Genomic DNA, 26,714 nt, shown 5'->3' on the forward strand with positions numbered 1-26,714 from the left:
AAGGAAGCTATTAAACAAAGAGTTCAAATGTAGAAGTTGAAATCATCCCTTCGTTAATTTCACAGACGCCATCTCGAGTTGATTGAAACTTATCAAATAACCATTTCACACATGATATCTGATATGTTTCTGACGTTTTTCTACAATCCCCTTCCAATTTCATGAATGTGACCTACCAAATTAGACTATTTACCGTGTTTGTAATAACATGAGCAACACGACGGGTGCCACATGTGGAGTAGGATCTGCTCACCGTTCCGGAGCACCTGAGATCAACCCAAATTTGTGGTGGGTTTAGTGCTGTTCAGTCTTTATTTTTCTATGTCTGTTTGTCTTTTCCATTTTTAGCCATGGCGTTGTCAGTTTATTCTCGCTTAATGAGTTTGATTGTTCCTATGGTATGTTCTGCCCCTCTTTTACAAAAGACCTACGACGAACTTAAATAAAATTATTTATCACAGGACATCATCATTTAATATGTCTGCTTATCGGCTCGGATTACAAATAGGAACCGTAATCAAAACAAATTCAAGCCTTTCCTTGTTTGAATTAAATCTGATCAAACATTTTTAACAATCCTGTATAACTGCTAATAACTAAAGTTGATTATTTTTTAACACAAACTGGACATTGTACATATATTGGAATGGAATTATTACTAATAATTATGCTAATCACTGAACAGTATTTTTTTTTTAATTTTAATAAAAACTGTAGGGAAAAATAACAAATTCTAACAAATAACAATTGTGTGACAAAATTGAAATAAGCACATATTCAAATATTACACTGATTAATTAAAAAGAATTGTGGTCATCAATTCCTTCGTTTATTCAGAAAAACTGTGTCCTGTGAGAAGATCAATCGATTCATCTGTTGTAGGTAAATAAAGGCAACAGTAGTATACCGCTGTTCAAAACTCAAAAATCCATGGACAAAAAACAAAATCGGGGTAACAAACTATAACTATCGATTCCTCTTTGATAGTTCGGACAATCGATTCCGTTGTTATAAGAAGAACAATCGATTAATCTGTTGCGGGTAAAACTATAGATTCCTCTTTGATAGTAAGAACAACCGATTCCGTTGTTATAAGAAGAACAATCGATTCATCTGTTGTATGTAAAACTATCGATTCCTCTTTGATAGTTCGGACAATCGATTCCGTTGTTATAAGAAGAACAATCGATTCATATGTTGTAGGTAACACTATCGATTCCTCTTTGATAGTAATAACAATCGATTTGTCTGTTGTAGGTAGGACAATCGATTCTGCTGTTGTAGGTAGGATAATCCATTCGGCTGTTGTAGGTATGACAATCGATTCTGCTGTTGTAGGTAGGATAATCAATTCTGCTCTTGTAGGTAGAACAATCGATTCTTCTCTTGTAGGAATGATAATCCATTCTGCTGTTGATGGTAGGACAATCCATTCTACTCTTGTAGGTAGGACAATCGATTCTTTTCTTGTAGGTATGACAGTCCATTCGGCTGTTGTAGGTATGACAATCCATTCTGTTGTTGAAGGTAGGACAATCAATGCTGCTGTTGTAGGTAGGACAATCTATTCTGATGTTGTAGGTAGGACAATCCATTCTACTGTTGTAGGTAGGACAATCTATTCTGCTCTTGTAGTTAGGACAATCGATTCTACTCTTGTAGGTAGGAAGATCGATTCTGCTGTTTTATGTAGGACAATCGATGTTGATGTAGTAGGTAGGACAATTGATTCTGCTCTTATTGGTAGGATAATCGATTCTGTTGTTGTAGGTAGGACAATTTATTATGCTGTTGAAGGTAGAACAATCGATTCTGATCTTGTAGGTAGGACAATCGATGCTGCTGTTGTAGGTAAGACAATCTATTCTGCTGTTGTAGGTAGGACAATCGATTCTGCTGTTGTACGTAGGACAATCTATTCTGATGTTGTAGGTAGGACAATCGATTCTGCTCTTGAAGTTAGGACAATCGATGCCGATGTTGTAGGAAGGACAATCGATGCTGCTGTTGTAGGTAGGACAACCGATTCTGCTGTTGAAGGTAGGACAACCGATTCTCCTGTTGTAGGTAGAACAATCGATTCCGCTGTTGTAGTAAGGCAATCGATTCGGTTATTGTATGTTAAAAAATCGATTTCTCTATTGAAGGTCGGAAATATCTTATAAATGTTATATTAAAAATAGTTTGAATTAACATGGTTAAGCATGATAGATAAAAGAATTTACAACTGAAACTCAATAACTCAAAAAGTGTTTTAAACTTAAGGTGATGCGTGATTGGCACTTTGTCTATTTTTACAAAAATGAAGGTGTAACATGCATTTAATAATTAAAATATACGGTGGACATCGTTGCATTTCAAGTGAGCTGTGTTGATATGGCTTATATAAACGTCATATCATGTCTATCTTTTGGGGGGATTTTGAATTATTTTAGAAATCAAATCCAAAGTTGTATCAACAGAATATAATACTTTTAAACTTTAAAACAATATTTATCATGTCTTCCTGTATTATTTCTACAGAAATTATCCTTATTTCTTTATCCCAAGTCCCGTATTACGGTTATCTTCATATCTCTAGACCCTTAGTTTTTAAATAACCTTTATTTCTATAGACCCTAATCTATAAATAACCTTTATTTCTATAGACCCTAATCTATAAATAAACCTTTATTTCTATAGACCCTAATTTATAAATAACCTTTATTTCTATAGACCCTAATTTATAAATAACCTTTATTTCTATAGACCCTTATTTTATAAGTACCCTTTATTTTTATAGACTCTTAACTTATAAATAACCTGTATTTCTATAGACCCTTATCTTATAAATAACCTTTAATTCTAGAGTCCGTTATCTTATGAATAACTTTTATTTCTAGAGTCCATTTTTTATCCCTAAATGTCATAAAGCCCCTTGTTTTATAACCCTTACTTTTATAGCCTTATTGTGATAACCCTTATTCATATATCTTCTATTTTCCTTGGTCTTAATTTCGATAGCCCTTAATTTTATCTAATAGCCTTTTATTTTAAAGCCTTTTCTCTAAAGCCTTTTATTTCTACATTCCCTTGTTTATTTCTATAGTCCAGTATTTCTACAGTCCCTGGTTTATATAGCCCTTTGTTTAATTAATATAAACGCACTATTAATTCCATTTCCATTAATTCTACAATCACTTATATCTCTACTCTTTTTATAAATTAAAAGAATGTATGTTAACTTCCTGAAGCTTTATAAATCCTGATATTAATTACAAGAAAAACATTTAATTATACATTGATTTTTCCTAACACTAGACCAGAAAATATGACATCGATTTACCAAAAAAAATAGTCTCAAAAATTCAATGTGCAAGGTTATCTATAAGCAAAGTAGGTATGAAACTACTAACGTTACAATAAAAGGCTAATATTGAGAAAAGACTAATATTAAAGTTAAAGATCCTGCATTTACTCTTTGATTTCAGCAAAAATAAGTTAATTTCTTAAGTTGTTATCATTAGCTATCATAACGTTGGGGTAATTATGACATTGATATTTTGATTTTAACATTTGGTGTTTTTTCTTGCCATTTGAACCTCAATCATATGCTTGTATTTAACAAACTATATAAAAGTGTTAATAATATGAAGCAATATAGGTATGAACATTTGAATTGTATTTACATAAGAAAAAAAGTAGATATTACTGTACATATTACCTAATGCATATAATTTATAAACTTTTGGTGACATGAAAATGAATAAGCAAATGTTATTTAATATGCAACAAAAATAACATTTAATTTTGTTTCAAAATTAATCAAATTCATAAATTGTGACAATAACATATAATGAGGTTTGTCATTGACATGCGCACGCAGTCTTTTTCGATCTTAAACTATATAAACAGACTACAAATGTAGAATAAAATATAATGCACTAAATTTGTAGAAAATAAATCTTCACAGAATTGTAATATACGACATGTGTACTTTCACTTCCTGTTTAAAACTATACCATGATCATTATGATTGCTGCGTTGTACAGTATCCAATAAACTACATCTTAATCAGAAGCAGGAGTGTTGATGTGTTACAAATAAACCCGTTTTATATACCACCAGCGACCAGAATCAAAGAAAGATCTGTAAATGGACGGTGGTCTAACCCCAGTGGTCTAACCATCATGATAACACACCAACGTGTAATATAACTTGAAGGAATAGGACAGTACAAATTAATCCAGCTGTTGAACTTAAAAATCTGGCTGCATCACGAGGGTCTACACTTTCTGGCCTTGTTGTGTGGTTAAGTGTACCTACAATATATCAAATTGTACCTAAAAATATCATTATAAGTGTACCTATATTATATCATTATAAGTGTAAAATTGAGAAAGGAAATGGTGAATATGTCAAAGCGACAACCACCCGACCATAGAGCAAACAACAGCCGAAGGCAACCAATGGGTCTTCAATGTAGCGAGAATTCCCGCACCCGTAGGTGTCGTCCTTCAGCTGGCCCCTAAAATATGCATAATAGTACAGTGATAATGGACGTCATACTAAACTCCGAATTATACACAAGAAACTAAAATTTAAAATCATACAAGACTAACAAAGGCCAGAGGCTCCTGACTTGGGACAGGCGCAAAATTGCGGCGGGGTTAAACATGTTTATGAGATCTCAACCCTCCCCCTATACCTCTAGCCAATGTAGAAAAGTAAAAGAATAACAATACGTACATTAAAATTCAGTGCAAGAGAAGTCCGAGTCTGATGTCAAAAGATGTAACAAAAGAAAATAAATAAAATGACAATAATACATAAATAACAACAGACTACTAGCAGTTAACTGACATGCCAGCTCCAGACCTCAATTAAACTGATTGAAAGATTATGTCTTCATCATATGAATATCAGGTACAATCCCTCCCGTTAGGGGTTTAGTATCATACTATCATAAAATATATGAGAAGAACATAACCCGTGTCATGCCAACAACTGTTTTTTTAGAAATAAATGTGTTTAGTTCCGATGCAAAGACCCTATCAGTGAATCAATGTTAAAGCCAAAATATGCAATCTTTAATGACCTGACAACAGTATCGTAACTATATCCCCTTTTAATAAGTCTATTTAAAGGTTTTGTTAGTTTCTGAGGAGAATACTGACATTTTTGTGCTTTATAAAGAATATTTCCATAAAATTTTGGATGTGAAATACCTGAACGTATAAGATGTCTGCATGTTGAGTTATATTTACGAATTATTTCCTTATACCGGTGATAAAATTTAGTAAATGTTTTGACCAGTTTGTGATATCGAAAACCCTGGTGTAATAATTTTTCAGTAATACATAAATTTCTCTCGCTAAAATCTAATACATTGTTACATACACGAGCGAATCGTACAAGTTGAGATATATAAACACCATAAGATGGTGACAAGGGATTATATGATTATAAGTGTACTCGGATGCATGATTTTTTTATTAGTTGTTAGTGGCTTTGAATTAGCTGTCAGTTAACTGCGAGTACTCTCAGATCTGCACCTAGTGTCTTTTTGTTGTTGGGATGTATAAGTACTCGACCACGTCCAATTGTATTTTTGTGCATCTGATGAGTTAAACCTTTTTCAACTGATTTTTATAGTTCGTTCTTATGTTGTACTGTTATACCACTGTCCCAGGTGTGGGGAGGGTTGGGATCCCGCTAACATGTTTAACCCCGCCATATTATGTATGTTTGTGCCCGTCCCAATTCAGGAGCCTGTAATTCAGTGCACGTGGTTGTCGTTTGTTTATGTATAACATATTTGTTTTTCGTTCATTTTTGGTACATAAATGAGATCGTTACTTTTCTCGTTTGAATTGTTTTACATTGTCATTTCGGGGCCTTTTATAGCTAACTATGCGGTATGGGCTTAGCTCATTGTTGAAGGCCGTACTGTGACCTATAGTTGTTAATTTCTGTGTCATTTTGGTCTCATTGGCAATCATACCACATCTTCTTTTTTTTTTATATTTACAATATATTATTATATGTGTACCTATTATTTTGTTTACCTATTTATGCTATCGGAAATGAAAGACGAAAGAAAACCAACATTTTCCACACATTTTCACATTTTTTTCAGAGATCACCCAACTTGTTTGATGGGTTTCATTTTGCTCAGTTTTGAGTTATCTATGTTGTGATTGTGTTAAGTTGTTTGTCTGTTTGCCTTGTCTTTTTTGACAATGGTGTTGTCAGTTATTTTTGTTTAATTATTTTTTCTATTTTTGTTTCTCTTAATGCACGTTAACTTCATGAATGCTATAAGCAAAGCTAAACTTACACTTGTCATTTGAATACCGACTTTCCGGTTTGGATTTTCATAAGAGTCGCTATTTATGTTATTTTACTATTTACACATTCATGTCTTGTATGATCTGTTTATAGCTTGGTTAACACTTGAATATCGTGTATGATCTCTGTGAATCTTGGTTTACACTTAAAATAAGGTGTATGATCTCCGTGAATCTTAGTTTACACTTAAAATAAGGTGTATGATCTCAGTAAATCTTAGTTTACACTTAGATATCGTGTATGTTCTCAGTGAATTTTAGTTTACACTCAAAATATCGAGTATGATCTTAGTAAATCTTAGTGTATACTTAGATATCGTGCATGATCTCATTGAATCTTAGTTTACAACTAAAATATCGAGTATGATCTCAGTGAATCTTAGTTTACACTTAAAATATCGAGTATGATTTCAGTGAATCTTAGTTTACACTTAAAATATCGAGTTTGATCCCAGTAACTCTAAGTTTACACTTAAAATATCGTGTATGATCCCAGTAACTCTAAGTTTACACTTAAAATATCGAGTATGATCTCAGTGAATCTTAGTTTACACTTAAAATAAGGTGTATGATCTCAGTAAATCTTAGTTTACACTTAAAATATCGAGTTTGATCTCAGTAAATCTTAGTTTACACTTAGATATCGTGTATGTTCTCAGTGAATCTTAGTTTACACTTAGATATCGTGTATGTTCTCAGTGAATCTTAGTTTACATTTAGATATCGAGTTTGATCTCAGTGAATCTTAGTTTACACTTAGATATCGTGTATGATCTCAGTGAATCTTAGTTTACACTTAAAATATCGAGTTTGATCTCAGTGAATCTTAGTTTACACTTAGATATCGTGTATGATCTCAGTGAATCTTAGTTTACACTTAAAATATCGAGTTTGATCTCAGTGAATCTTAGTTTACACTTAGATATCGTGTATGATCTCAGTGAATCTTAGTTTACACTTAAAATATCGAGTTTGATCTCAGTGAATCTTAGTTTACACTTAGATATCGTGTATGATCTCAGTAAATCTTAGTTTACACTTAAAATATCGAGTTTGATCTCAGTGAATCTTAGTTTACACTTAGATATCGTGTATGATCTCAGTGAATCTTAGTTTACACTTAGATATCGAGTTTGATCTCAGTGAATCTTAGTTTACACTTAGATATCGTGTATGATCTCAGTGAATCTTAGTTTACACTTAGATATCGAGTTTGATCTCAGTGAATCTTAGTTTACACTTAGATATCGTGTATGTTCTCAGTGAATCTTAGTTTACATTTAGATATCGAGTTTGATCTCAGTGAATCTTAGTTTACACTTAGATATCGTGTATGATCTCAGTGAATCTTAGTTTACACTTAAAATATCGAGTTTGATCTCAGTGAATCTTAGTTTACACTTAGATATCGTGTATGATCTCAGTGAATCTTAGTTTACACTTAAAATATCGAGTTTGATCTCAGTGAATCTTAGTTTACACTTAGATATCGTGTATGATCTCAGTGAATCTTAGTTTACACTTAAAATATCGAGTTTGATCTCAGTGAATCTTAGTTTACACTTAGATATCGTGTATGATCTCAGTGAATCTTAGTTTACACTTAAAATATCGAGTTTGATCTCAGTGAATCTTAGTTTACACTTAGATATCGTGTATGATCTCAGTGAATCTTAGTTTACACTTAAAATATCGAGTTTGATCTCAGTGAATCTTAGTTTACACTTAGATATCGTGTATGATCCCAGTAACTCTAAGTTTACACTAAAAATATCGAGTATGATCTCAGTTAATCTTAGTTTACACTTAGATATCGAGTATGATCTTAGTGAATCTGTGTTTACACTTGAAATAAGGTATATGATCTCCGTGAATCTTAGTTTACACTTAAAAAATCGAGTATGATCTCAGTGAATCTTGGTTTACACTTAGGTATCGTGTATAATCTCAGTGAATCTTAGTTTACACTTAAATATCTTTCATGATCTAAGTGAATCTTAATTTTATACTTTAATGTCTTGTATGATCTCAGTGAATATTAGTTTTATACTTTAATGTCTCGCATGATCTCAGCAAATCTTAGTTTTACACTTCAATATATCGTATGCTTTCAGTGCAGCTTAGTTTATTTACACGTAAAGAAGGTAATATTGGAAGTGTTTACACTTAACGACAATGATAATAACAGCGTTTAACATAATTTGTTATTTAAGAGACAATGACACCAGTAGTGTCCTACCTAATTTGATATTTAGGAGACAATGACAACAGTAGAGTCTTTCCTTATTTGTTATTTAAGACATTGACAACAGTAGTGTCCTACCTAATTTGTTATTTAGGAGACAATGACAACAGTAGTGTCCTACCTAATTTGTTATTTAAGACATTGACAACAGTAGTGTCCTACCTAATTTGTTATTTAAGAGACAATGACAACAGTAGTGTCCTACCTAATTTGTTATTTAGGAGACAATGACAACAGTAGTGTCCTACCTAATTTGTTATTTAAGAGACAATGACAACAGTAGAGTCTTTCCTTATTTGTTATTTAAGAGACAACGACAACAGTAGTGTCCTACCTAATTTCTTATTTAAGAGACAATGACAACAGTAGAGTCTTTCCTTATTTGTTATTTAAGAGACAATGACAACAGTAGTCTTTTTTTATTTGTTATTTAAGAGACAATGACACCAGTAGTGTCCTACCTAATTTGTTATTTAAGAGACAATGACAACAGTAGTGTCTTTCCTTGTTTGTTATTTAAGAGACCATGACAACAGTAGTGTCTTACCTAATTTGTTATTTAAGAGACAATGACACCAGTAGTGTCCTACTTAATTTGTTATTTAAGAGACAATGACACCAGTAGTGTCCTACCTAATTTGTTATTGAAGAGACAATGACAACAGTAGAGTCTTTTCTTATTTGTTATTTAAGAGACAATGACAACAGTAGTCTTTTTTTATTTGTTATTTAAGAGACAATGACAACAGCAGTGTCTTACCTAATTTGTTATTTAAGTGCCAATGACACCAGTAGTGTCCTACCTTATTGGTTATTTTAGTGCCAATGACAACAATAATCTCTCTTCTTATTTGTTATTATATGATTACACGAATATAACCTACCAAATTAGACTATTGACCGGGTTTGTAGAAACACGAGTAACACGACGGATGCATGATCTGCTCCCCTTCGAGAGCACCTGAGATCATCCCCAGTTTTTTTGTGGGTTCGTATTGCTTAGTCTTGAGTTTTCTATGTTATGTCTTGTGTACTATTATTTATCTGTTTGTCTTGGTCTTTTTCTTTTTTAGCCATCGCGTTGTCAGTTTATTTTCGATATAGGAGTTTGAATGTCCCTCTGATATATGTTGCCCCTCTTTTGTTATTTAAGATACAATGATAACAATAGTGTCTTATTATTTCTTATTCAAATGACAAACAGTAGTGTCTTACCTAATTTGTATTTAAGAGATAACAAAAGTAGTGTCATTAATGTGACAACGATAACAAAAGTGTCTTACTTAATTAGTTATTTCGTCACTTACCTCTTTTTGCATAGTTGGAACCAGCTGTAAGAATAAAATACCAAGTTCTAGTGATGTCGTATCAAATTCATTTAATCAATTAATATTAACTTTAAGGTTTGGTAATAGCTGCATACGATTTGATGGCTAAAGATGCATATCCCATTAGTATGTGATGGCTAAAGATGCATACTCCATTAGTATTTCATCTTTTTATTGCGTTCAGAGTTTTGATAATGGTAATGGCTTTTACATTTGAATTTATCGAAAAGTGATGAAGCAGATGTTAAAAGTGTCATAATCAATATAGCTGCAGATAATACATGCAGATCATCGACAAAAATGAATGTGCAAAACATTTAAATGAAAACGTCAGATGTGCGTCATGTCGCTCAATCTTTAAGTATTCCATTTGGTGTTTTTAGGGGACTTGTTTTCATATGTTTCCCGACACGGTGTATTTTCTTGTGTCTGTTAAATTGGCCTTTTGTGGACTGTTTTTCTGTAAATCCTATTTTTCGTTCTCTTGACAAAGGCCTTTCGTGTACATGTTAATTCACAGCTTGGTATCTTTTCTATTGTGTACTCTTAAAGATTGTTGCGGCTGTGCGAAATGTCCAAATACGCGGAGTATTTGATGATAAAATTCAACTGCGAAACAAAATTCTATACCAAAAACTCTTCAAAAGAGATTATCAATTTGCATACATACTTCATTGAACCTGAATGATCAAATACACAGGATGATAAACTATCAAACTTACAAATGAAAAAGGAGAAAGATGTATGGACTGACCATGACAATTACTAATGCGTATGACAATTACTACATGTATGTCTTGCCGTCCAGGTTACAAGGGGAAAACTTTTTACCTCCATCTTTTCACCTTTGACATTTTTACATTATAACGTTTGAAAATAGAATATATTGTACTACTATACGGTAGATAGCGCGAGTTCACATATATATGACTATTAATAAATCAAACAATTGATGTTGTGCATTTTTATCATCATTAGTGCATATTATCTATTTGTTTCCTATGTTACTCAACGATGAAAATGAATTGTGTAAAATAACGTTGCTTTAACTTTATCTACAAATGAACTTACCACTTAAAACATTGACTTTCATCTTAGTAATGAGATCATCTTGACTGTGACTTGTGGCTCGACAGATGTATGTACCATTGTCGTCAAGTTTAGAACTTTTTATTTCTAAAGAACTAGTTAATACACCAGCATTACGTGCATAATGCTTTTTAATATATATTTTTTCATATGGGTCTGAAAAAAGTTTTTCTCCGTCTTTAAACCATTGAATATCATCCGGAGGGTTCGGAGTACCCGTGGCATTACAAAATAGTTTTATAGAACTTCCTTTTTCTGGAAACTCAGTTCCGGATATTCTTATTTCTAAAAAGAAAAATATATGCACAAATTACTATAGAAATGTAAAAGAACTTTTCTGCTTATATCAGAATAAAAAACTGCTAAACTGCGGAACCGTTACTCGTATATCTCTTATATACCATTAAGACCATAAAAGTAACGTTTCACAGCAACATAACTGTGATAGTTTTCCTAATTAAGTAACTCGAGTTATGAATTAACTATTAAAGTTTTGTTTTAAATAATGAATATTGCTGACAAATATATAGCCAAGATTCGAACTCATGCTACCTAGGCTGAACAGATATGTATATATATAATAGTTCGTCTCAAACTCTTCCCTCGGCCGTGTCACTTATCTCACCTAATCCGCGAAAATTGGAAAGAGATCGAAAAACATCCTAAACTATCCAAGATCTTTCCCGAGCCACCTGCACTGGCTTTCCGTATGCCAAAAATCCTTAAAGACTTGCTGGTGAGAGCTGATTTATCCTCTCAAGCAGGCTCTTCATCTGTGGGATCTTGCAAGGGTTGCGGAAACGAATACTGGATACCGAGACTTTCAACAGTCACTCCACTGGTACAGAATACACCATATTTTGCAATGTAAATTGCAAGACTTCAAATGTTTTGTATCTCCTACAGTGTAAATGTGGTAAACAGTATATTGGCGAGTCAGAACAGCCGTTTCACAAACGAATGAACGGTCATCGTAGCGATTACCAATGTAAGCCAGACCGTCCTCTCAGTCGACATTTGAGACAACCTGGCTACACTACGGCAGATCTTAATCGACTGACCATTACAATCATTTACCCCAACTCTGCTTTGTCTAGGGAGGATAGACTCGGGAAAGGTTTTGAATACGAAAATTAACAACTTTGGCACCAAATGGGATAAATGAAAATATTGAGTTCGACTCCATTTAGTGCTTCACATTTAGGTTATATTACTTATTATGACAGCCTCTGATTCTATTTCTTAACCTTACTCATCTTTAAAATAAATTTGTTGAATATACCAATTTAAATTGCTTACTTTTTGAGGGATGTAAAAGTACCAAGCCACGTTCAACTAGTTAACCTTAGTCAAAACTTATAATATTTTAACGGCCGTTTTTTGCGATGATTAAATACGCAGACTCTGTTGCAACTACTCTACTCTGTCAATTTGAAATATTTATAAATTTAGATCGTTCAGTACTGTTTATTTTGGTATTTTTATTGATGTAATCGTTCTTGTACCATCATAACTGTCGTTACCGTTAAAGCTTTAGAATTGTGCTAGTTCATATCGAACATTATTATTTTTATTTAAAGCATATATTTGAACTCTCTGTTGTAATTAGCCAAATAACCTTTGTCATTTTTAACAAATTTTTAGAATGGTGCAAGCGTCTTAACTGATGTCCGGTTTGCCTTTTTTATTGTATAAATTTCAAGATTGTTATAGTTTAATCTAAGGAGACTAAAAGATGATTCGTTTAACATTACAATATTACTGAGGAAGGATATTTGTTATCCGAAATATTTATAAATAATTACATTTATACTTACTTTTTTTTTTGTGTTTTTGTAGGCGTTTATATATATATATTACAAATGTAAATTTGTATTAGATGTGTATGTCATGTGCTGCTATTTATAGGCACTTGTATTACAAATGTAAATATATATATACTAGTATATAAATACCATATAAAGATTAAACAAAAACTAAATATTTTACCTGCTTTTCTCGGTAATATTGCATCTGAAAAGATAACAAATAAACACGTTCATTTTTGTTTATTTTCGCTACAATTGTATGGGATATGAATTTTGAATTGAAACGTCTTTTGTTATTTTTACATACAGTGGCAAAGTAAAATTCATCACCATCCTTTTCTGGTACAGGCTTTATTACATAGATATTGAAAAGTGTTATCGTTTGTATAATTAAAGTTCAACTTAATTGTTTGTGTTTTTAAAATCAGTCCAATCATAGCAGCAACGTATTCTGCAAACTTCGAGCCTGAATGGTATGTCATTTTATCAGTATTTTTAACATTGTCTTATAGGCGGGAGGTTTGACTAGCCATACATCAAGGTCCAATCCACCATTTGTGTCTTAAAATGTCCTGTACCAAGTTACAACATTGGCAGTTGTTATCAAATAGTCCGTTTCTTTGTATGTTTGGGTTTCTTTTTGTATCAGTGTTTCTGTTGTTCCGTTGTTTTTTTCTTATAGTTAAAGTTTTTCCCTCAGTTTTGGTTTGTGATCGGATTTGTTTCAGTTAAATAGATGTACGAAAAGTGAACAGCGGTATACTACTATTGCCTTTGTTTATTTTCGCAGCCCAATCATGGCAGCAAAGTTTCTAGCAAGCTTCAAACCTTATTATTGTGTATTGATGAGACCTACAACGATAACACGATATTTGGCCAGATTCGAGCCTATTTGACGTCAATTGAAAACCTACCTATCACAGATAAAGTTATATTCTGTCGAAGCATCAGCCCTCGCACACTAACTTGACATTCATACGCCCCTGCATCATGTAACTGCACATTTTTTATACTTAGATTCCACTGTTGTTTCCATGAGATATGTTTGGCCTGAAATCTATTGTCTTGAGCAAATAGTTGTTCACCAGTTGTTATTGGTGTTATATAAGGAATTTTCCTCCATGTAACCTGAAAATTATAAAATCCATATAAGTATGATGTAACCGGTCTTTTTTGTCATAACTACATTCACGTATCTTTTTTTAATTTTGTTTACGTCATATAAACCAGATTGAAAATCCTATGTTGAAAGTGATAATGGTTTATGCACTTGGTTTCCGAATCATACTGGACAGATTCTTGAAAGGTAATATGATTTGAGTATAGAAGATCTTCAAAATACAGTCGATAGATATAAAACACACAAGTGAAACTGCGAGCTACTGCTCACTGATGATACCCCCGCCGCAAGTGGATAATATTAATAGTGTAAAAATATGCAAGTGTTCGGTAAACAGGAAGTTGTCGAGTGATGAATCTGAAAACACATCACACGGTATAGCTGACTTATAAAAATCCTGAAACCAAATTTCAGAAATCCTTGTATTGTAGTTCCTGAGAAAAATGTGACGAAAATTTTTAACTTGGTTATCATGTGTAAAATCATACAAGTGTTCGGTAAACAGGAAGTTGTTGAGTATGAATCTGAAAACGCATCACACGGTATAGCTGACTTATATAAATCCTGAAACCAAATTTCAGAAATCCTTGTATTGTAGTTCCTGAGAAAAATGTGACGAAAATTTTCAACTTGGCTATCATGTGTAAAATCATACAAGTGTTCGGTAAACAGGAAGTTGTCGAGTGATGAATCTGAAAACGCATCACACGGTATAGCTGACTTATATAAATCCTGAAACCAAATTTCAGAAATCCTTGTATTGTAGTTCCTGAGAAAAATGTGACGAAAATTTTCAACTTGGCTATCATGTGTAAAATCAGACAAGTGTTCGGTAAACAGGAAGTTGTCAAGTGATGAATCTGAAAACGCATCACACGGTATGGCTGACATATATAAATGTTGATACCAAATTACAGAAAGGGTGGATGTGTAGTTCCTGAGAAAAATGTGACGAAAGTTTCATGGGACGGACTGACTGACGGACGGACGGACTGACGGACGGACTGACGGACGGACTGACAGACAGAGGTAAAACAGTATACCCCCCCTTTTTTAAAGCGGGGGTATAATAACAATGTAGAAAGTATATAAAACACATAACAATGCAGATAGTATATAAAACACATAACAATGCAGATAGTATATAAAACACATAACAATGCAGATAGTATATGAAACACATAACAATGCAGATAGTATATAAAACACATAACAATGTAGATAGTATATAATGCATGTACAATGTACCAGGACTTTTATTTGTCTCGTATGTTCTAGACGGACCGGTAATCTTTGCCGTAGCTTCAATGTAATTGTAATTTACCTATTCATAAGGCTTTGTATTCAACCAAGAGACTTTGTTTTCAACACTACGCAAGCGAATTTTTAAATATTATTTCATTTATATATGTTCCGGACCATATGAGTATTTGGACCATACGCGTATGGTCATGACCAAATGCGTATACTCATATGGTCCGACAATACGCGTATGGTCGGACCATACGAGTATAATTCATACTCGTTTTGTTATTAACGGGCCTGCCCATATGAGTATTTGGACCATAGAGGTATGTTTTTTTTAAACATGCATTACAAACGTTTCAATAATACAACAAACTTTATCTTAAAAAACAATGATGGTTACGTATAAATGTATTACTTTTATAATTCAAAGACTACATAAACATTAGATATAAATGCCACAGTCAGTTGATCTAAGTTTACATCGCTATGCATGCTAATTGTATTCTTGCATGTATGCTTAGGGTGCCATGTACTTCCACACAGTACCATAGCTTTTCTGCATTTGCAAGTCTTGGTTGTACACGATCCTTTTTAGTTACATGCATCTGTTGCTTGCGATTGAAAAGGTAGCATTTTCCGCAGCTGCGTGCTGTGATACTGAGGTCTCTCTCGGCCATTCCGATGTGTCTACGGTGTTATTAGAAGCATTAGATCTTCAATATTGTAACATGACTGCAGAACACTATATTCACAGGACAACTGAACAAAAACTATGGTCCTTGCTCGTGATATCATCCATTTGACGCAATAAACGTGGACAATCACCAGACGCTGTACTTACAAATAGCGAGTAAAATTAACTGTGTGAAACTGTTTATTTTTTATTTTTTTTATTTAGTTTACAGTATCTTTTTAATGCATTGCGCGTACGAACCATATGAGTATATACCCATATGGTCATGACCATACGCGTATGGTCCAAATACTCATATGGTCCGGAACATATATACCATAACTAATAATAGTAAAAAAAAAACTTAATTAACCCACTTTTTTAGTTCCTAGGTTTTCTACAGTACATTCTAACATTGCAGTCTCCCCTCTGTGGACTGTTATATGTCTGGGTACAGGTAAAAACTTTGGTGGTATTACAGGACCGTTCCTACCTGAAACGAGTCAAACACATATACATAGAGATATATGTACAATGTCATTATCTTTGTCATGTTATCTAACAACTATATACATGTATCTCAATAGAAACAGGCGCATGACTTGGAATAGTCTACAGTTAAAACACATTCTCAATCAACGATAATGATTGTCAATATGTACCCATGTTCAAGTTATCAAACAGTACGCTGACCTATATCACAGATACTACAGATACTATAAACTGTTATCAATAATGAAGAATTTGCTATAAATGTTTATATAAAATCAAATGTATAGGACAACTAATCTTATTTAAAAGAGAACATTACCATATATATTTCAAATAATTGATAAACCATGCGTTGGATTACATACCAAGGAGCTTCATGCAGATTAGTTGAAAAACACAATATTGAAAATCTACAGTAAGGAATAATAAAAATCAAATCTGTCGGAAGCAAACTAAAGAACTTAGCTGTTGCATCCCATAACTGGCATCAATGGAAATAATTCTTATAAAACAGTTTGTACATGAATCAACTTAGGAACCAGCGTCAAGGATTTCTGGTATCAACGGCAGTACTTCTGATAGACCAATTATGTGAATTAACCTGGGAACCAGCGCAGCGGATAATGTGTATCAATGGAAAGATATAAGAATTATGAAAATCAACCTGGGAAAAAGATAATATAATTTTGATGAATTTATGTCATTTTTATCAATTATGATCTTTGGTAAATGAGAGGTCAGATCAAGTTTAATGTTGTCGGCTGTTCAACCCTATTTGTTAGCATGTAATGTTCAACCCTATTTGTTATCATGTTAGCTTTTTTATGAAGAAAATAATACCAGCTCATCAGAGGAGCATTGTTTTGCTGTTTTGTGGTATACGGAGCCGGACGAAATATTGTTTAGCTATTTATTGAAATGCTTGCAGTCTTACTGTTTTCAAAAGACCGCCTGTTTGAGTAACTACAAACCATCCACACCAATAAACAAAAGACCGCCTGTTTGAGTAACTACAAACCATCCACACCAATAAACAAAAGACCGCCTGTTTGAGTAACTACAAACCATCGACAACAATAAACAAAAGACCGCCTGTTTGAGTAACTACAAACCATCCACACCAATAAACAAAAGACCGCCTGTTTGAGTAACTACAAACCATCCACAACAATAAACAAAAGACAGTCTGTTTGAGTAACTACAAACCATCGACACCAATAAACAAAAGACCGCCTGTTTGAGTAACTACAAACCATCCACAACAATAAACAAAAGACCGCCTGTTTGAGTAACTACAAACCATCGACACCAATAAACAAAAGACCGCCTGTTTGAGTAACTACAAACCATCGACACCAATAAACAAAAGACCGCCTGTTTGAGTAACTACAAACCATCGACACCAATAAACAAAAGACCGCCTGTTTGAGTAACTACAAACCATCGACACCAATAAACAAAAGACCGCCTGTTTGAGTAACTACAAACCATCGACAACAATAAACAAAAGACCGCCTGTTTGAGTATCTACAAACCATCGACACCAATAAACAAAAGACCGCCTGTTTGAGTAACTACAAACCATCGACACCAATAAACAAAAGACCGCCTATTTGAGTAACTACAAACCATCCACACCAATAAACAAAAGACCGCCTGTTTGAGTAACTACAAACCATCGACACCAATAAACAAAAGACCGCCTGTTTGAGTAACTACAAACCATCGACACCAATAAACAAAAGACCGCCTGTTTGAGTAACTACAAACCATCCACAACAATAAACAAAAGACCGCCTGTTTGAGTAACTACAAACCATCGACACCAATAAACAAAAGACCGCCTGTTTGAGTAACTACAAACCATCGACACCAATAAACAAAAGACCGCCTGTTTGAGTAACTACAAACCATCGACAACAATAAACAAAAGACCGCCTGTTTGAGTAACTACAAACCATCGACACCAATAAACAAAAGACCGCCTGTTTGAGTAACTACAAACCATCCACAACAATAAACAAAAGACCGCCTGTTTGAGTAACTACAAACCATCGACAACAATAAACAAAAGACCGCCTGTTTGAGTAACTACAAACCATCGACACCAATAAACAAAAGACCGCCTGTTTGAGTAACTACAAACCATCGACAACAATAAACAAAAGACCGCCTGTTTGAGTAACTACAAACCATCGACACCAATAAACAAAAGACCGCCTGTTTGAGTAACTACAAACCATCGACACCAATAAACAAAAGACCGCCTGTTTGAGTAACTACAAACCATCCACACCAATAAACAAAAGACCGCCTGTTTGAGTAACTACAAACCATCGACACCAATAAACAAAAGACCGCCTGTTTGAGTAACTACAAACCATCCACACCAATAAACAAAAGACCGCCTGTTTGAGTAACTACAAACCATCGACACCAATAAACAAAAGACCGCCTGTTTGCGTAACTACAAACCATCGACACCAATAAACAAAAGACCGCCTGTTTGAGTAACTACAAACCATCCACACCAATAAACAAAAGACCGCCTGTTTGGGTAACTACAAACCATCGACACCAATAAACAAAAGACCGCCTGTTTGAGTAACTACAAACCATCGACACCAATAAACAAAAGACCGCCTGTTTCAGTAACTACAAACCATCCACACCAATAAACAAAAGACCGCCTGTTTGAGTAACTACAAACCATCGATACCAATAAACAAAAGACCGCCTGTTTGAGTAACTACAAACCATCGACACCAATAAACAAAAGACCGCCTGTTTGCGTAACTACAAACCATCCACACCAATAAACAAAAGACCGCCTGTTTGGGTAACTACAAACGATCCACACCAATAAACAAAAGACCGCCTGTTTGAGTAACTACAAACCATCCACACCAATAAACAAAAGACCGCCTGTTTGGGTAACTACAAACTATCCACACCAATAAACAAAAGACCGCCTGTTTGAGTAACTACAAACCATCGACACCAATAAACAAAAGACCGCCTGTTTCAGTAACTACAAACCATCCACACCAATAAACAAAAGACCGCCTGTTTGAGTAACTACAAACCATCGACACCAATAAACAAAAGACCGCCTGTTTGAGTAACTACAAACCATCGACACCAATAAACAAAAGACCGCCTGTTTGCGTAACTACAAACCATCCACACCAATAAACAAAAGACCGCCTGTTTGAGTAACTACAAACCATCGACACCAATAAACAAAAGACCGCCTGTTTGCGTAACTACAAACCATCGACACCAATAAACAAAAGACCGCCTGTTTGAGTAACTACAAACCATCGACACCAATAAACAAAAGACCGCCTGTTTGAGTAAGTACAAACTATCCACACCAATAAACAAAAGACCGCCTGTTTGAGTAAGTACAAACCATCGACACCAATAAACAAAAGACCGCCTGTTTGAGTAACTACAAACCATCGACACCAATAAACAAAAGACCGCCTGTTTGAGTAACTACAAATCATCCACAACAATAAACAAAAGACCGCCTGTTTGAGTAACTACAAACCATCGACAACAATAAACAAAAGACCGCCTGTTTGAGTAACTACAAACCATCGACACCAATAAACAAAAGACCGCCTGTTTGAGTAACTACAAACCATCGACACCAATAAACAAAAGACCGCCTGTTTGAGTAACTACAAACCATCCACACCAATAAACAAAAGACCGCCTGTTTGAGTAACTACAAACCATCGACACCAATAAACAAAAGACCGCCTGTTTGAGTAACTACAAACCATCCACACCAATAAACAAAAGACCGCCTGTTTGAGTAACTACAAACCATGGACACCAATAAACAAAAGACCGCCTGTTTGAGTAACTACAAACCATCGACACCAATAAACAAAAGACCGCCTGTTTGAGTAACTACAAACCATCCACACCAATAAACAAAAGACCGCCTGTTTGAGTAACTACAAACCATCCACACCAATAAACAAAAGACCGCCTGTTTGAGTAACTACAAACCATCGACACCAATAAACAAAAGACCGCCTGTTTGCGTAACTACAAACCATCGACACCAATAAACAAAAGACCGCCTGTTTCAGTAACTACAAACCATCCACACCAATAAACAAAAGACCGCCTGTTTGAGTAACTACAAACCATCGACACCAATAAACAAAAGACCGCCTGTTTGAGTAACTACAAACCATCCACACCAATAAACAAAAGACCGCCTGTTTGAGTAACTACAAACCATGGACACCAATAAACAAAAGACCGCCTGTTTGAGTAACTACAAACCATCCACAACAATAAACAAAACAAAAACAAAAAGCAAATATAACCTGTTAGTTGTAAGAATTGATGTTTCATCTATTTATATGAGACAGACTCCATACAGATGATTCTTCGCAAGTATGAAAAGAAGCTAGTATTACATAAGTACTAAATAGTTTTACTTGAAAAAATGCATACAACAGATACAGTCACGTTTTATATATGTAACAGGAAAATTCCCGCATCGCATGCATTTTGAGAATACATCTCCGAGCTGACATGATATTCCAAAGCTTTCATTTCCTATTATGATTTATGATTTCCTTTATAGAGGTTTGCTGCTTATAAGGAAGGTTTAACACCATGTAGAACGCCACATGCGGGGTGTAGGCTTGTTTGACACGGGGTGGCATGCAATTTCGAAGCAAAGAAAAACTATCAAAGTAAGTTCAAGTATCAACATTTCTTTTTTTAGAATTGTTAGTACCATATAATGTATTGCACGGAAGGAACTGAAAGACAATCTATTTCCTACAAGCAGAACCAGTCGTTTTCAGAGCTCTGTTTTCTCAACCACCTCTCCCTAGATTTCCGTGTTGCAGATTTTGAGACTTTCTATGCAAATTTCTGGATACAAAACTACTTTAGACGACTTCCCCCCGTATAATTTATATAGAACTGAATAATTATCATTAAATTTCACCAAATACCAGCTTCTGTTTAAACCAAGAGTTCTAAATGGTGTAGTTGTAAAGCTTAACTGACGCCATCACGAGTTGGTTGATCGTTATAGAATACATGTTTCAGAGATGACGACGGATATGTTCCAATTGAACCACAAGCTGTCCTAATTTTAATGAAAGTGACATCATCGGGTTTGTACCTACATGAGAAACATAAGGAATGTGACACGTGGAGCAGGATCTGCTCGTCCTTTCAGTATTGGCGTGACTCGTGTTGTTCAGTATTTAGTTTTCTATGTTGTGTTTGTCTTTACATCATTTCCCGTTTTTGACGTCAAACTATTATATTTTCATGAATTTAATAAAAGTTGAAATAAATTTGTTTTAAGGAAAACCCTAAAATATTTAAAACTTCACTACAGATACTATCATAGCGAACGAGTTAGGAAATTGACACAGCTCAACAACTGTAGTTACTGTGTAGTTTTTCACCCCTTTCCCATTTAAGTTTGTATGATCTTTGTTCGAAAGAAGAAAGTTGAAATAAATTTATTGCTGTTTACTTTAATTTAATATTAGTTGGAAGCTTTTTTTTTGGCTAGGTGACAAAAGATAATATTTTTAGTATTCAGGACAACTATTATTCCTTGTTGAACTGGGAATAAAAAAAATGCCAAATTTTCCACAATTTTTTGTTTGCCAAAATGAAGAAAAACAACTTTATTACAAAATAATTTAATTCTGGATGTAACGCGTCTTCTGATTGGCTGACGTTATTTTGTTATCAGCCCATAGACATAAATTAGTCATGTGACCGTGACGTCTTCAACGTTTTTCATTGTTTTCTACGGTTTAAAATGGAATTTAGAATTAAATTATAAGAAATAACTGTAATATTTTTTCTGTCTATTCGAAATAACTAAAAAAAAATGTGGTGCACACTGTTAAATAATCCGCTACGCGCGTTATTCAGTGTGCACCAATTTGTTATGTTATTTCTTCATAGACAGGAAAAAATATAACAGAAAAAATGCCCATCAAAATCAGTATACAAAAGATGTTGTCTTAAAGTTTGTTATAACCATTTTTTTAATTTTACATCCGGGATAAAAATTGGAAAAGCAGCTTCATGAGAAATAAATTTGTTATCTTAATTGCTTTATATTACATATAGTGTTTTTTTACTCAGACGGTTGAGATTTTAAAGCTGGCTTTTACTTTTTGCAAGCATTCCTTGAAATAATTATGATCAATTATCTGTTGTTATGTTTTCCTTATCACTTGTGCCACTATTATAGCGTTTTGTGAAATCACAATATTTATTTGTATTGCACTCTCTGGTATGCACTTCTTCCATTTAACATATCGATATAATGAATAAGGAGGGATGAGTTCTTAACATTTTCTAAATGATTTTTTAACTTAACATTTTGTATAGAAAATGTAACATTTATTCATCTTGAGCTTTCAATTTTGACCTTAACCTTTTCGCTGCCAAAAGTTTTTAAAATCCAAAATAACGTTACACCTATGACGTTGCTAAATTTTACTACAACGTCGACGAATGCCATTGAAAACCTTGTACAAATGCAGTGTAAACGTTACGCTGCACACATATGTCATCTTCAATAAATCAAGTTCAAAATATACTGAATTGATGCAAATTTTGTTTGGCATATACTAATGTACAAACTGCTTAATTCTTAATATTCAAAAGTAAATAAGATTTTTATAATTATTGGCTACAATATCCTGAATATGTGGGAAATGTAACGATTACGAATATTAGTGAAAGAGATTTGCATTTACCCTTGATGCCTTCTGAGAATCCGTCTACAGAATTTGGATTAAAACCTATGGGTTGTTGCTATTAAACATTTCCGTTAAAATTATGTGAAAATATAAGGGGGTCACCGGATTCCTTTTTTTTTCCTAGTTGAAAGTAATCAGTCTCACTTTTGTAGCGTGGAAAAGGTAAAAAAAAATAATAATTTTAACGTCGTAAAGTTCTATCACTCATACCATGGAAGAAATATGAAATATTACTTCCATGCTCATACATAAATGATGAAGACAGCAAATATGAATCCGGTGACCCCCTAATATCGTTAAAATGAAAAGTCTTCGGACGCACAAACTGTATATGTAGTCTTCGGACGCACCAACTGTACATGTAGTCTTTGAACGCACCAACTGTACATTTAGTCTTTGGACGCACCAACTGTACATTTAGTCTTTGGACGCACCAACGGTACATGTAGTCTTCGGACGCACCAACTGTACATGTAGTCTATGGACGCACCAACTGTACATGTAGACTTTGGACGCACCAACTGTACATTTAGTCTTCGGACACACCAACTGTACATGTAGTCTTTGGACGCACCAACTGTACATAGAGTCTTTGGACACATCAACTGTACATGTAGTCTTTGGACGCACCAACTGTACATAGAGTCTTTGGACACATCAACTGTACATGTAGTCTTTGGACGCACCAACTGTACTTAGAGTCTTCGGACGAACCAACTGTACATGTAGTCTTTAGATGCACCAACTGTGTATTTAGTCTTCGGACGCAACAACTGTACATGTAGTCTTTGGACGCACCAACTGTACATAGAGTCTTTGGACACATCAACTGTACATGTAGTCTTTGGACGCACCAACTGTACTTAGAGTCTTCGGACGCACCAACTGTACATGTAGTCTTTAGATGCACCAACTGTACATTTAGTCTTCGGACGCAACAACTGTACATGTAGTCTTTGGACGCACCAACTGTACATAGAGTCTTTGGACACATCAACTGTACATGTAGTCTTTGGACGCACCAACTGTACTTAGAGTCTTCGGACGCACCAACTGTACATGTAGTCTTTAGATGCACCAACTGTACATTTAGTCTTTGGACGCACCAACGGTACATGTAGTCTTTGGACGCACCAACGGTACATGTAGTCTTTGGACGCACCAACTGTACATGTAGTCTTTGGACACACCAACTGTATGTGTAGTCTTTTCACTCTTTTGACGCACCAACTGCATTTGTAGTCTTCGCACGCACCAACTGTATATGTATATTTATAAAAAAAGAAGATGTGGTAAGATTTCCAATGAGACAACTCTCCACAAGAGACCGAAATGACACAGAATTAACAAGTGTAGGTCACCGTACAGCCTTCTAAAATGAACAAAGCCCATACCGAAGATTACATATACAGTTGGTGAATCCGAAGATTACATATACTTCTTTCTAGGGCTTCCACTGGAATGCTTGTTAATTCGTTTTTAGACGTACAAAATGCTATCAGACTACGTCTTTCATACACATGGTTTTGTACAATTTATGCATGTGTTATTGTATTTGTAGAATTTATACATGTAGTCAAAATGTATTCTGGTACACTCGTGTCAAGTGGTAATGTCTCATTGACATTCACCTAGAATCTACTATAATTCGTATTGAAAGAAAACTATTCTTTTTATATGAGTACAGAATCTGTTGGCAAATAGGTGCATTTAATGCATGGTAGAGATTCGTCAGGCATGTATCACCTTTGCCAACATATCATTGGAAACAGATGATTTGTTTGTTGTTGGCTTAAAGGTATCTTTTAAGTATACAAAAGTCGAGAAAAAATATTAAAACACGAGAAAAACAAACTATCATTTGTATCCTAAATCAGGCTATTGGTTTCTTGTCATGTTGGCTGATTTTCTAATTTACTATGGATATTGGTTTTGCTCATTGTTAAAGGTCGTACGGTGACCTGTTACTATTACATCGAAGTCCGTTTGTAACTGATGGATATTTGTCTAATTGTCAATCCTACCACATATTCCCACTTTTACACATCTATGTATATACATTTACATATTGTATTTAAGAAATAATTCATGACAGCCGTAGATTTGTTTTCATTTAACCATGGGTTAGGCATTTATATTCGTATTTTACCCCTCGTTATGAATGCACAACTCATGGTTAAATGTAGTCAAATCTACGGTTGCCATGAATTATTTTGATTTAAATAGGACAAATTCGGTAATTTTGTTAACAGTGGAATTCAATGATTATATTTTCTTCCAATGTAATTTTATTCGTTCTGAGGCGTACGAGAAGCTAACTATAGGTTGCATTTCTGTAAATATTGACAATGCAATTTTCCATAGGAACTCCTTTTACGGCTAAAACTGTGCCACTTTTACTATGAAGTTTTGAAAAAAATCTTATCCTAGAATTGAAAGTTCATATGCACTACAATTTGTTTCAAAGGTCAAAATATAGGGCTGTGCTATCTGTGCTATGTAACTATCCCTTCCTCAAATAAAGAGTTACCTTGCGTTTCAATATAAACAATATGCACATGTATATTTACTGGTAACATTCCCAAGTTATGTCTCTGTGAGATTAAACACAGAGACCATAACTGGGAACCAGAATGAAACCAAATTAAATGTCTATGCATATTCAAGATCTCCCCAAAAGGCGTGGTTTGAGAAACAGTTGTATTTACAAAGTGCAACCTTTAACACGCGGAACAGCCGTTTTTTTGTGTATTGCTGCGTTTGCGCTAAAAGTAGATATATTGTGTGATTATACTGGTTGACGATGATAGGTCGTTATATTAGAATTTAGATTGATTACATGTTATTCGGGTTGAATACATTTTGTTAGGTTGATTACATTCCTTTCGATTCGTGTAATTCTAATATGACGACCTTTAAGCAAAATGAACGACAAACATAGACAACATACACAACTGAGACAGTAACCCAAGTGAATTACAAACATAGACAACATACACCACTGGGACAGCAACCCAAGTGAACGACAAACATAGACAACATACACCACTGAGACAGCAACCCAAGTGAACGACAAACATAGATAACATACATCACAGAGACAGCAATCCAAGTGAATGACAAACATAGATAACATACATCACTGAGACAGCAACCCAAGTGAATGACAAACAGACAACATACATCACTGAGACAGCAACCCAAGTGAACGACACACATAAACAACATACACCAATGAGACAGCAATCCAAGTGAACGACAAACATAGACAACATACATCACTGAGACACCAACCCAAGTGAATGATAGCAACCCAAGTGAATTACAAACATAGACAACATACACCACTGGGACAGCAACCCAAGTGAACGATAAACATAGACAACATACACCACTAAGACAGCAACCCAAGTGAACGACAAACATAGATAACATACATCACGGAGACAGCAATCCAAGTGAATGACAAACATAGATAACATACATCACTGAGACAGCAACCCAAGTGAATGACAAACAGACAACATACATCACTGAGACAGCAACCCAAGTGAACGACACACATAAACAACATACACCAATGAGACATCAATCCAAGTGAAC

The 26,714-nt window shown here is 34.3% G+C and overlaps 1 protein-coding gene across 1 annotated transcript in view; it reads right to left on the reverse strand.

Annotated features, from left to right (window-relative positions):
• Positions 1 to 678: 678 nt before the first annotated feature.
• LOC139518680 (zwei Ig domain protein zig-8-like) overlaps positions 679 to 26,714 on the reverse strand; it is a 66,142-nt gene continuing 40,106 nt past the window's right edge. Inside the window, exons 2-7 of the mRNA XM_071310153.1 lie at positions 16,218 to 16,333; positions 13,714 to 13,927; positions 12,981 to 13,004; positions 10,974 to 11,276; positions 9,882 to 9,905; positions 679 to 4,301 (exon numbers count right to left, since the gene is read on the reverse strand). Coding sequence (XP_071166254.1) covers positions 4,168 to 4,301; positions 9,882 to 9,905; positions 10,974 to 11,276; positions 12,981 to 13,004; positions 13,714 to 13,927; positions 16,218 to 16,333 — 815 coding nt within the window. The 3' untranslated portion in view covers positions 679 to 4,167. The remainder of the gene's footprint in view (positions 4,302 to 9,881; positions 9,906 to 10,973; positions 11,277 to 12,980; positions 13,005 to 13,713; positions 13,928 to 16,217; positions 16,334 to 26,714) is intronic.

The sequence above is a fragment of the Mytilus edulis genome, chromosome 4 (genome assembly GCF_963676685.1).
Source record: "Mytilus edulis chromosome 4, xbMytEdul2.2, whole genome shotgun sequence".
Classification (NCBI taxonomy): Eukaryota; Metazoa; Mollusca; class Bivalvia; order Mytilida; family Mytilidae; genus Mytilus; species Mytilus edulis.